The sequence below is a fragment of the Oncorhynchus nerka genome, linkage group LG15 (assembly GCF_034236695.1).
Source record: "Oncorhynchus nerka isolate Pitt River linkage group LG15, Oner_Uvic_2.0, whole genome shotgun sequence".
Classification (NCBI taxonomy): domain Eukaryota; kingdom Metazoa; phylum Chordata; class Actinopteri; order Salmoniformes; family Salmonidae; genus Oncorhynchus; species Oncorhynchus nerka.
Genome location: NC_088410.1, coordinates 66,319,375 through 66,331,620, shown reverse-complemented (window position 1 = coordinate 66,331,620; position 12,246 = coordinate 66,319,375). Strand labels below are relative to the sequence as shown.

At 51.3% G+C, this 12,246-nt stretch overlaps 1 protein-coding gene across 1 annotated transcript; it reads right to left on the bottom strand.

The window, feature by feature from the left end:
- Nucleotides 1-242: 242 nt before the first annotated feature.
- On the bottom strand, nt 243-8,849 carry LOC115143144 (inositol hexakisphosphate kinase 2-like). The gene is made up of 3 exons (XM_029683255.2): nt 8,259-8,849; nt 2,416-2,647; nt 243-2,267 (listed from the first exon to the last, which is right to left on the bottom strand). Exons 1-3 carry the CDS (start codon nt 8,473-8,475, stop codon nt 1,319-1,321), a joined length of 1,398 nt encoding a protein of 465 aa, XP_029539115.1. The 5' UTR covers nt 8,476-8,849; the 3' UTR covers nt 243-1,318.
- Between the last annotated feature and the right edge of the window lie 3,397 nt (nt 8,850-12,246).

Below are 12,246 nucleotides of genomic sequence, written 5' to 3'. Positions count from 1 at the left end.
CACCTTATTTTACAACCCCCCACCTTATTTTACACCCCCCACCTTATTTTACAACCCCCCACCCACCTTATTTTACAACCCCCCACCCACCTTATTTTACAACCCCCCACCTTATTTTACAACCCCCCACCTTTTTTACACCCCCCCACTTTATTTTACAACCCCCCACCTTATTTTACAACACCCCGTGCCCCTGCCACCCCTTTCCTAGAAGTATTATGCGCTCAATGACAGGAAAGTGCTTTTCCACAAAGAAATGTCTTTATTTTACTTCCAACATACAACATACTGTTGACACACAGGTATACAAGAGAGGTATCTTGCAAAAAAACTAGATTCACTAATGTCATCAGAACAGAACATTTAGAACAGTAATATGGAATGTAGGAAATATTTTCTCCATTTTGTTTCTCATTTTTTTTGTTTAGTTTATTTTTAAGAAATATTTCAAATAAATAAAGATTCTATATACACTTTCTCTATATAGTATTTATTGTCCTAATCAATATATTCTCTTCTTTAGTCACCATTTCAGGAATGACAAACAAAGAAAGTTACAAAGTATTGATGTTATCCCCTTATTACCCCCTACTTTAAATGTCTATGATTTAGGGACAAAACAGTACGGGGGGGGGGGGGTATGGTGGAAATATGAAATGTCAGCCATAGGAGAGCGAGGAGATCACTCGTTACAAAGCTGCCAGCCCCATTCAGTCTGTACAGAAGCAACCCCCACTCGTGTGTGCTGTGCTGTTGGGGGAATATCAGTCCAAACTCCATCCACAAACACCTCATGTCACCTTACAGTTTAATAAGCACCAAGTCTGACTCCCAGAACTACACTTAAGCTTTTACGTCTCTCTCTCAGAGAGACCATACAGTAAAGAAAACAGTCTGTAACAGAGGAGCAGAGAGGTGGAAACGAGAGGAAAGGAGGACAGAACGATACAGGAGTCCTTGAGCCTGTTAATAGACCAGAGTCTCAGTCACAATCTCTCCCACCACATAGAAAAGAAAGAAAGGAAGAAAGAGAGAGAACAGCCACAGAGACAAGATGCAAACGAGTGCACAAGTGGTCCTGTCCCGTGTTGGTTCAGGGGGAGGGTGGGGAGTGCAGAACCGACTCCAGCGTGGCCTCTCCCCCGGGCCAGAAACTCCCTGGTTGTCCCCTACAGTAGGTGAGGGGTCAGACCCCCAGCCGTGTGGTGGCCATTAGGACCAGGCCATTGTCGGAGGAGGGTAAAGCAGGGCTACAGCTACAGCTCAGTGCTGTTATTCCCAGGTTAGGTTCGAGTTTCCCAGAGTGGAGGCTCAGTCTTTAGTCGGCGCTGTGCTCCTCCAGCTGGGAGATGATGGTGATGAGGTTTTGCAGGCCGAAGATGTAGCCGCTGTCCTGACCCTCATGCACAACACTGTCCTCCCCGTAATGGCGACACGTCGTATGAGCAAAGTCTATCATCCTCACATCCACTGCCGGGCTGCTGGCCTCCCCTGCTGCACCACGGGACGAGCGACCGACGCTACCGTTACTGCTACTGCTACCGTTACTGCTACTACTACCGTTACTGCTCCCTCCAGCACTGCTGCCAGCTGCCGAGCCACGGGTGAACCCAAACGCCCCCTCTTCCTCTTCCTCATCTGAGAGCTCGTCCTCATCACCCTCCTCTCCTCCGCGGTGGCGTCGAGTGGGGGCGCGAGGGCGGGGGGGCTCCCCATCATAGATGATGAGGAGGGAGGAGGAGTAGAAGCGGTAAGACTCGCAGGACTCCAGGGTTTCCTGCATCTCCCGGAGCTTCCTCAGCACCGGGGAGAGCAGCTCGTGCCGCAGACGCTGCCCATCGTGGAAGAACTGGAAAAGGGCCTCTTTGAAGCCCGGCAGGCTCAGCTTCCTCCCGTGGTACTTGTTCATGAACATCAGCTGGCCTGAGTCTGACTGGTACACCTGCATGCCACAAAGCCGGACACCGATGGAGGCGGAAGTGCTCTGTTGACATTTGCGGATCTGGTTGGCCTTCTTCTCCTCTGACGCATCGTCACCATGCTGCCGCGTGCCCATCTTCAGGTCCAGGACGCACGGCACCGCGTGACGCCACGTCAGGTTCTCCAACAGGATGAATTTGTATTGGTTGCGATGTTTGGAGTTCTCCTTCATCCTCTGGAGGTGCTGCTGGTGGCATTTCAGACTCCAGGGGTTGTGTTTGATCTGCTTCCGATCTAGACTGTAGCGGAGAACCTCTGCCTGCTGCTGCACCTCTGCACCGTTATAACTACACACACAGAGAGGAAAGAGAGGTTAGATGTCTGCCAATCACCATACAGTACATATTTGCTGTATAGAATCTATGAATCTATGTTGGTGTTTGGATATATTTGTATATACAGTATGTGTACCGATGTAACAGTGTATGTGCTCACCTTTTGCTCTTGTTCTCTTTAGTGCTCTGTCTGACCCGGTCTTTGCTGTAGTTGTCATTATCTAGCAATAGGGACGATGATTTCTTGTTGCCCCACTTGATCATCTTACTCTTAGGCTCGCATTCAGCTGAGGGGTCCTTGTTTTCCATGTTCTCTGGTTCATTGTGGAGGGGGTAAGCGATGAGACACAGGTTGCCCTCTTCATCTTCCTCAAAGCTGACTGACACCACACCTGAGAGAGGGAGAGATGGAGGGAAGCGGGAAAGAGAACGATAGGAAGGCGGTTAGTACCCGGCATTGGATTTTTTATTTTATAATGCTATGATGAAGCCAAAACCTCCCAGTAACTGGTTAGTCATAGGCAGTTCTTACCAACTGGGTCCTGCTTCCAGCCAAATACACTCTGTAAAGAGAAAGACAAACACAAACAAACACAGGCTTTCCTATTGAGGGAGCAGAGAGAGAGAGAAGGTAGGGGGGCAAGTAGGCAGCAGAGAGAGAGAGCGGGTAGGGGGCAAGGAGGCAGCAGAGAGAGAGAGAAGGTAGGGGGCAAGTAGGCAGCAGAGAGAGAGCGGGTAGGGGGCAAGGAGGCAACAGAGAGAGAGAGAAGGTAGGGGGCAAGTAGGCAGCAGAGAGAGAGAGCGGGTAGGGGGGCAAGAAGGTAGCAGAGAGAGAGAGCGGGTAGGGGGCAAGGAGGCAGCAGAGAGAGAGAGCGGGTAGGGGGCAAGGAGGCAGCAGAGAGAGAAAGCGGGTAGGGGGGCAAGAAGGTAGCAGAGAGAGAGAGAAGGTAGGGGGGCAAGGAGGCAGCAGAGAGAGAGAGCGGGTAGGGGGCAAGGAGGCAGCAGAGAGAGAAAGCGGGTAGGGGGCAAGAAGGTAGCAGAGAGAGAGAGCGGGTAGGGGGGCAAGAAGATAGCAGAGAGAGAGCGGGTAGGGGGCAAGGAGGCAGCAGAGAGAGAGAGAAGGTAGGGGGCAAGTAGGCAGCAGAGAAAGAGAGAAGGTAGGGGGCAAGTAGGCAGCAGAGAGAGAGAGAAGGTAGGGGGCAAGTAGGCAGCAGAGAAAGAGAGAAGGTAGGGGGCAAGTGGGCAGCAGAGAAAGAGAGAAGGTAGGGGGCAAGTAGGCAGCAGAGAAAGAGAGAAGGTAGGGGGCAAGGAGGCAGCAGAGAGAGAGAAGGTAAGGGGGCAAGTAGGCAGCAGAGAAAGAGAGAAGGTAAGGGGCAAGTAGGCAGCAGAGAAAGAGAGAAGGTAGGGGGCAAGTAGGCAGCAGAGAGAGAGAGCGGGTAGGGGGGCAAGGAGGAGGCAGAGAGAGAGAGTGGGTAAGGGGGCAAGGAGGCAGCAGAGAGAGAGAGCGGGTAGGGGGCAAGGAGGCAGCAGAGAGAGAGAGAAGGTAGGGGGCAAGTAGGCAGCAGAGAGAGAGCGGGTAGGGGGGCAAGGAGGCAGCAGAGAGAGAGAGAAGGTAGGGGGCAAGGAGGCAGCAGAGAGAGAGAGAAGGTAGGGGGCAAGGAGGCAGCAGAGAGAGAGAGCGGGTAGGGGGCAAGGAGGCAGCAGAGAGAGAAAGCGGGTAGGGGGCAAGAAGGTAGCAGAGAGAGAGAGCGGGTAGGGGGGCAAGAAGGTAGCAGAGAGAGAGCGGGTAGGGGGGCAAGGAGGCAGCAGAGAGAGAGAGAAGGTAGGGGGCAAGTAGGCAGCAGAGAAAGAGAGAAGGTAGGGGGCAAGTAGGCAGCAGAGAGAGAGAGAAGGTAGGGGGCAAGTAGGCAGCAGAGAAAGAGAGAAGGTAGGGTGGCAAGTAGGCAGCAGAGAAAGTGAGAAGGTAGGGAGGCAAGTAGGCAGCAGAGAAAGAGAGAAGGTAGGGGGCAAGTAGGCAGCAGAGAAAGAGAGAAGGTAGGGGGCAAGGAGGCAGCAGAGAGAGAGAGAAGGTAGGGGGCAAGTAGGCAGCAGAGAAAGAGAGAAGGTAGGGGGCAAGTAGGCAGCAGAGAGAGAGAGCGGGTAGGGGGGCAAGGAGGCAGCAGAGAGAGAGAGCGGGTAGGGGGCAAGAAGGTAGCAGAGAGAAAGAGCGGGTAGGGGGCAAGAAGGTAGCAGAGAGAGAGAGAAGGTAGGGGGCAAGTAGGCAGCAGAGAGAGAGAGCGGGTAGGGGGGGGCAAGGAGGAGGCAGAGAGAGAGAGTGGGTAGGGGGGCAAGGAGGCAGCAGCAACAAAATGTATGTGTTCCCAAGTACTTCAAATGTGTACGTGAGAATGAACCCAAGAAGCAAAGAGATACACAAACACCACAGGAGGCTCGAATGTATGACACTCAGTCCAACCTTTATTGAGAAACTACCAAACCCACCCAAAACCATACATTAACTGATACACATAGTGTTACAAGGTTTCAAGGCAACCCAAAGGAAACGACAGCAAAGATACACTGTATAAACTCAAAAACAACCACGACAACAACACACCTGAATTATATTTCATTAAGATACAACAGTTCCATCAAGTCGGGCATTTTGCGAGCACCGTCTCTCTATTTTAAGAGTCCGTTCAGGTTTGACTTGCCTTTTTATACAGCATTTCAAGGCAATAATCCAAAAAGGGAAGGGATGGATGGAGTGGTGGAGTGGTGGGGAGGACAGGGTGGTGGGAAGGACAGGGTGGTGGGGAGGAGGGTGGGGAGGAGGGTGGTGGGAAGGACAGGGTGGTGGGAAGGACAGGGTGGTGGGAAGGACAGGGTGGTGGGGAGGAGGGTGGTGGGAAAGACAGGGTGGTGGGAAGGACAGGGTGGTGGGGAGGAGGGTGGTGGGAAGGACAGGGTGGTGGGGAGGAGGGTGGTGGGAAGGACAGGGTGGTGGGAAGGACAGGGTGGTGGGGAGGAGGGTGGTGGGAAGGACAGGGTGGTGGGAAGGACAGGGTGGTGGGGAGGAGGGTGGTGGGAAGAACAGGGTGGTGGGAAGGACAGGGTGGTGGGGAGGAGGGTGGTGGGGAGGAGGGTGGGAAGGACAGGGTGGTGGGGAGGAGGGTGGTGGGAAGGACAGGGTGGTGGGAAGGACAGGGTGGTGGGGAGGAGGGTGGTGGGAAGGACAGGGTGGTGGGAAGGACAGGGTGGTGGGAAGGACAGGGTGGTGGGGAGGAGGGTGGTGGGAAGGACAGGGTGGTGGGAAGGACAGGGTGGTGGGGAGGACAGGGTGGTGGGGAGGAGGGTGGTGGGAAGGACAGGGTGGTGGGGAGGAGGGTGGTGGGAAGGACAGGGTGGTGGGAAGGACAGGGTGGTGGGGGGAGGGTGGTGGGAAGGACAGGGTGGTGGGAAGGACAGGGTGGTGGGGAGGAGGGTGGTGGGGAGGACAGGGTGGTGGGGAGGAGGGTGGTGGGAAGGACAGGGTGGTGGGAAGGACAGGGTGGTGGGGAGGAGGGTGGTGGGAAGGACAGGGTGGTGGGGAGGAGGGTGGTGGGAAGGACAAGGTGGGGTGGGGGGAGGAGGGTGGTGGGAAGGACAGGGTGGTGGGAAGGAGGGTGGTGGGAAGGACAAGGTGGTGGGAAGGACAAGGTGGTGGGGAGGGTGGTGGGAAGGACAGGGGGTGGGAAAGACAGGGTGGTGGGGAGGAGGGTGGTGGGAAGGACAGGGTGGTGGGGAGGAGGGTGGTGGGAAGGACAGGGTGGTGGGAAGGACAGGGTGGTGGGGAGGAGGGTGGTGGAAAGGACAGGGTGGTGGGAAGGACAGGGTGGTGGGAAAGACAGGGTGGTGGAGGAGGGTGGTGGGAAGGACAGGGTGGTGGGAAGGACAGGGTGGTGGGGAGGAGGGTGGTGGGAAGGACAGGGTGGTGGGGAGGAGGGTGGTGGGGAGGACAGGGTGGTGGGGAGGAGGGTGGTGGGGAGGAGGGGGGTGGGTCTCCAGAACACTTTCATAGAAAACTGTACACACTTACTTATTCCTGGGATCATTTGTGATGCGTTCCCCAAACATGCACACACCCCTACCCCACTCTACCTAATAAACCCCTGTAGAAGAGCCTATGTATTGCAACCCTCTCTGCAGGCTGGGGGAAGGGGGCAGTGGGTGTCAAGACAGGAAGAGCAAACATCACAGCTGCAGGGGCTGACAGATAAATTAGAGAGAAAGAGGGAGGGATTGGGAGATGGAGAGAGATAGGGAGGAGGATGGATATTCAGCATCCCATTGAATATAAACAAGATAATAAGACTGACAACAAAAGCAAATCCCAGCCTTTCTGAAATACAAACAAAAACATCCCTGGTTTACACTGGAGGGAAGGTTCTCTGCAGCATCAAGACAGACCCTTCATTAGGGCCTATGTGTATGAAGTGATAATGGCCAGTGACATGGAGGACAATGGGACCCAGTGCTTATCTCTCCTCTGCAGCTCCCGCCTTTAGTGATGTCATGCACAGTGATGTCACTACCCTGCAGCAGTTAACCCTCTCCTGGCCAGGCCTGTTTCAACTGTCAGAGCTGCACTGTCAGCGGGGAATGTGAGGATGAGTGTTTAAGTGCCTGCGACTCATGTGTTTTGTGAGTACGCGAGTGTGTGAACGTGACTGTATATGGGCCAACATACGTTTGTAAGAGTGTGAGAGTGTGTGTAAAAGTGTTTTGAGCAGAAGTGAATGTGTTTGTTATGTAATATTCTCAGTGTCACCAGACGTCTGTACTCTTCTTTCCACAACTTCATCTCCCATCCAAATCACATGGGTTTTTTATAGTTCCACGACGCATTGCTGCGGAGTCAGATACCACGCTGGTGCCTCAACTCTGTCACATGGCCAGGGTAGGAGTGACTTGATAGAAAGTGTGTGTGAGATGTGCGTGTGTAGGCCGATCTGTGAGTGCAAGTGTCAGGAGACACCGTATGTAGCATCACGGTCATTGAAAAACAACACAGAGTGAGATTTTCCATCCAAGGTGTGTGAGAGTGTTTGTGTTTGTGTGTGTGTGTGTGTGTGTGTGTGTGTGTGTGTGTGTGTGTGTGTGTGTGTGTGTGTGTGTGTGTGTGTGTGTGTGAGAGAGTGTTTGTGTGTGTATTCGTTAACCACATATTTTTTTGATTGAACATTTATTTAACTATCCATGACAGGCTGATGTCCAGTCAGACACCGCTATCTCTCCCACTCAGCATTCCATCTCTGATGATCAGCCCCATTATTATTGAGTATGCTGGGAACTGGATCCTTCCTCCAGGAACTTTAGCCCTCTTCAGAGATGCAGGCAGGTGCAGGGCTACTGGGCTTTTATCCCTACTGTCAGGAGAGGGCCTGGGGCCGACTATGGTCTGAGCAGACAAGATAGTGATACTGTTGGTCCTCTGTGATATTTCAAAGGTGATCGAATCCAATGGAACAAAATATAATATAAAACACATTAAATCCTGTTTGTGTGACTGACACCCAACCAAGGACACCTTTGTGTGGGAGGGTTGTCTCTGTCTAATGCAGAATGCCTGGCTCACACCTATCCATCAGGGGATAAAGATCCTGTCATACACAACCCCACCACCATTACATAACCTGACACTGCAGAGCCCTGATGTATCATGCAGTCACATACTGTCTGTCCCCAACCCCCCACTTAAGCACCACCATGAAACGAATCCCTTTGTGCTGCTGTGGTACTGCCATCTCCAGTGACCTTCTGTAATCCTAAATGCAGCTAATGTTATAAAACACTGCAGCTGACCATATCAGTGGAGAAACCAGGGAGAGATTAAGAGGTGGATGTAGAAAGATAGAGAGAGAAGATGGGAGATGGGGAGAGAAATGTGGGGCAGTAGCAGTGGCGCACACAGCATAATGGATGTTATTCAGATGATGGTAGCGTTATATTGTAGGTTTAGGTTGGATCAGGGAATAAGCTTACCTCTGTACTGGGGGGTGAACTTCCTCATTTCGGGGGGCAGGCTCTTGTAGAACTGGTGTTCTCGGGGGATGAGGGGCTTGCAGATGGTCTGGTCGCCGAAACGCAGTACGCAAGAGTGGCCCCCCACCTGGTGCACAAAGGGCTCAAGCATCACCCCTTTCCCGGGATAGGGGAGCGTCCCGTCTGCCTGCATAAGGGCTTCTAGAGCAGGACTCATCCTCACTCCGCATCGGACAGCTAAACTGGAGGGGCCCACGATGAGGCTGCTCGGGCTGCCTATCTTCTGGCTGTACCGCTCTTTTTCGCTGGGGGGCGTTAGAGGACACCTGCTCGGACAGCAGAGACCACAGCAGGAAAAAGAAAGGGTGCAGCAGGAAGGAGAAGAGAAAAAACGTTTAGTTCCCCGTGCTATCCTGGTCCGAAAGCAGAGTAGTATAGTCCAGGTTCGGGTTAAGGTAATATCCCTGTGTACGTAGTGCTAGTAAATCATTATTTTCGACAGGTCTGGGGCTGTAGGTTGTGTGTGAGAGCGAGTGTAGATTGTTCCTGACTCTGTCTGTCGCCGATACTGAACTGGGGTCTGTACTGAGCTCAGATCAAGAAAAATATAAAAACAGTTCGGCCCCGCCTCATACCCGCTTCAGCCTATCAGAGCTCAGCAGCTGTTGTTGGGTGGGAACTAAGCACTGAGATCAGGAACAAGCAAACAAAGGAATGAGAGCACTGCAGAGAGAGAGAGAGAGAGAGAGAGAGAGAGAGAGAGAGAGAGAGAGAGAGAGAGAGACAGAGAGAGAGAGACAGACAGACAGACAGACAGACAGACAGACAGACAGACAGAAATGAATGAAATACATAGGCCAGTACGTTAATATCTGTTGAATTGGTTGCTGCTTATGAAACATTCTACTTAGCATTCCGATGCCACTGCAGAAGAGAATTTGAATCTGGGAGAGAGAGACCCACGTGAAAAAAATACTATAGTATTCACTGTAGTGCTTTTTGCAGACTTTAATGTAGTATTTACTGTGGTGTTTTTGTTGACTGTAGTATTTACTGAAGAGGGAGTTTCTCCTTGAGGAAACCCTACTGGAGAAATACCAACAGATTTTCTGTAGATAGCAAGGACTTGGTTCTGAATGGTGGTGTAAAGTACTTAAGTAAAAATACTTTGAAGTGCTACTTAAGTAGTTTTTGGGGGTATCTGTACTTTACTAATGATATATTTTACAACTTTTACTTGACTACATTCCTCAAGAAAATAATGTGCTTTTTATTCCATACATTTTCCCCGACACCCAAAAATTCTAGTTACATTTTCAATGCTTAGCAGGACAGGAAGATGGTCCAATTCACACACTCACCAAGAGAACTTCTCTGGCATCTCTACTGCTTCTGATTTGATGGACTCACTAAACACAAATCAAATCAAATTGTATTAGTCACATGTGCCCAATACAACAGGTGTAGACCTTACAGTGAAATGCTTACTTACGAGCCCCTAACCAACAGTGCAGTTTCAAAAAATACAGATAAGAATAAGAGATAAAAGTAACAAGTAATTAAAGAGCAGCAGTGAAAAAAAATATATATATATATATACAGGGGGGTGCCGGTACAAAGTCAATGTGTGTGTGTGTGTGTGGGGGGGGGGGGGGGGCACCGGTTAGTTGAGGTAGTATGTACATGTAGGTAGACTTAATTAAGTGACTATGCATAGATGACAATAGAGAGTGGCAGTGGTGTGGGGCAATGCAAATACTCTCGGTAGCCATTTGACTAGATGTTCAGGAGTCTTATGGTTTGGGGGTAGAAGCTATTTAGAAGCCTCTAGGACCTAGACTTGGCACCCCGGTACCGCTTGCCATGTGGTAGCAGTAGAGAACAGTCTATGACTAGGGAGGCTGGAGTTTTTGACCATTTTTAGGGCCTTCCTCCGACACCACCTGGTGTAGAGGTCCCAATGCTCTAACCACTAGGCTACCTGTCGCCACTAGGCTACCTGCCGCAGTGCCTTGCGGTCAGAGTCTGAGTAGTTGCCATAACAGGCATTGATGCAACCAGTCAGGATGCTCTCGATAGTGCAGCTGAAGAACCTTTTGAGGATCTGAGGACCCATGCCAAATCTCTCCTGGGGGGGAATAGGTTTTGTCGTGCCCGCTTCATGAATGTCATGGTGTGCATGGACCATGTTAGTTTGTTGGTGATGTGGACACCAAGGAACTTGAAGCTCTCAACCTGCTCCACTGCAGCCCCGTCAATGAGAATGGGGTTGTGCTCGGTCCTCTTTTTCCTGTAGTCTACAATCCTCTCCTTTGTCTTGATCACGTTGAGGGAGAGGTTGTTGTCCTGGCACCACATGGCCAGATCTCTGACCTCCTCCCTATAAGCTGTCTCGTTGTTGTCCGTGATCAGGCCTACCACTGTTGTGTCATCTGCAAATTTAATGATAGTATTGGACTCGTGCCTGGCCGTGCAGTCATGAGTGAACAGGGAGTACAGTAGGGGGCTGAGCACGCATCCCTGAGGGGCCCCCGTGTTGAGGATCAGCGTGGCGGATGTGTTGTTACCTACCCTTACCACCTGGGGGCGGCCTGTCAGGTAGTCCAGGATCCAGTTGCAGAGGGAGGTGTTATGTCCCAGGGTCCTTAGCTTATTGATGAGCTTTGAGGGCACTATGGTGTTGAACGCTGAGCTGTAGTCAATGAACAGCATTCTCACATAGGTTTTAATTTGTCCAGGTGGGAAAGGGCAGTGTGGAGTGCAATCATCTGTGGATCTGTTGGGGCGGTATGCAAATTGGAGTGGGTCTAGGGTTTCTGGGATGATGGTGTTGATGTGAGCTATGACCAGCCTTTCAATGCACTTCATGGCTACAGCCATGAGTGCTACGGGTCGGTAGTCATTTAGGCAGGTTACCTTGTTCTTGGGCACAGGCACTATGGTGGTCTGCTTAAAACATGTTGGTATTACAGACTCGGACAGGGAGAGGTTGAAAATGTCAGTGAAGACACTTGCTAGTTGGTCAGCGCATGCTCGCAGTACATGTCCTGGTAATCCGTCTGGCCCTGCGGCCTGGTGAATGTTGACCTGTCTAAAGGTCTTACTCACATTGGCTGTGGAGAGCGTGATCTCACAGTCTTCCGGTACAGCTGATGCTCTCATGCATGTTTCAGTGTTATTTGCCTCAAAGCGAGCATAGAAGTAGTTTAGCTCGTCCGGTAGGCTCGTGTCACTGGACAGCTCTCGTCTGTGCTTCCCTTTGTAGTCTGTAATGGTTTGCAGGCCCTGCCACAGCCGATGAGCGTCAGAGCCGGTGTTGTACCACTCGATCTTAGTCCTGTGCTGACGCTTTGCCTGTTTGATGGTTCGTCAGAGGGCATAGTAGGATTTCTTATAAGCTTCCGCTACTTGAAAGTGGCAGCTCTACCCTTTAGCTCAGTGCGGATGCTGCCTGTAATCCATGGCTTCTGGTTGGGGGTATGTACGTACAGTCACTGTGGGGACGACGCCATTAATGCACTTATTGATGAAGCCAATAACAGATGTGGTGTACTTCTCAATGCCATTGGAGGAATCCTGGAACATATTCTAGTCTGTTCTAGCAAAACAGTTCTGTAGCTTAGCATCTGCTTCATCTGACCACTTTTTATTGATCTAGTCACTGTTGCTTCCTGCTTTCATTTTTGCTTGTAAACAGGAATTATGGTCAGATTTGCCAAATGGAGGGAAAGAGAGAGCTTTATATGCATCTCTGTGTGTGGAGTAAAGGTGGTCCAGAGTTATTTTCCATCTGGTTGCACATTTAGCATGCTGATAGAAATTAGGTAAAACTGATTTAAGTTTCCCTGCATTAAAGTTCCCGGCTACTAGGAGCGCCTCCTCTGGGTGAGCGTTTTCTTGTTTGCTTATGGCAGAATACAGCTCATTCAATGCTACCTTAGTGCCAGCCTCTGGCTGTGGTGCGATGTAAACAGCTACAAAGAATACA

Bases quoted from the DNA above. Each gene is read 5' to 3' on its own strand.
- LOC115143144 (XM_029683255.2), bottom strand. From the start codon at position 8,475: ATGAGTCCTGCTCTAGAAGCCCTTATGCAGGCAGACGGGACGCTCCCC. The intron at 2,648-8,258 runs GTAAGCTTATTC...TCCCTCTCTCAG, and splicing joins GTTCACCCCCCAGTACAGAG to GTGTGGTGTCAGTCAGCTTT. The intron at 2,268-2,415 runs GTGAGCACATAC...CTGTGTGTGTAG, and splicing joins AAAGAGAACAAGAGCAAAAG to TTATAACGGTGCAGAGGTGC.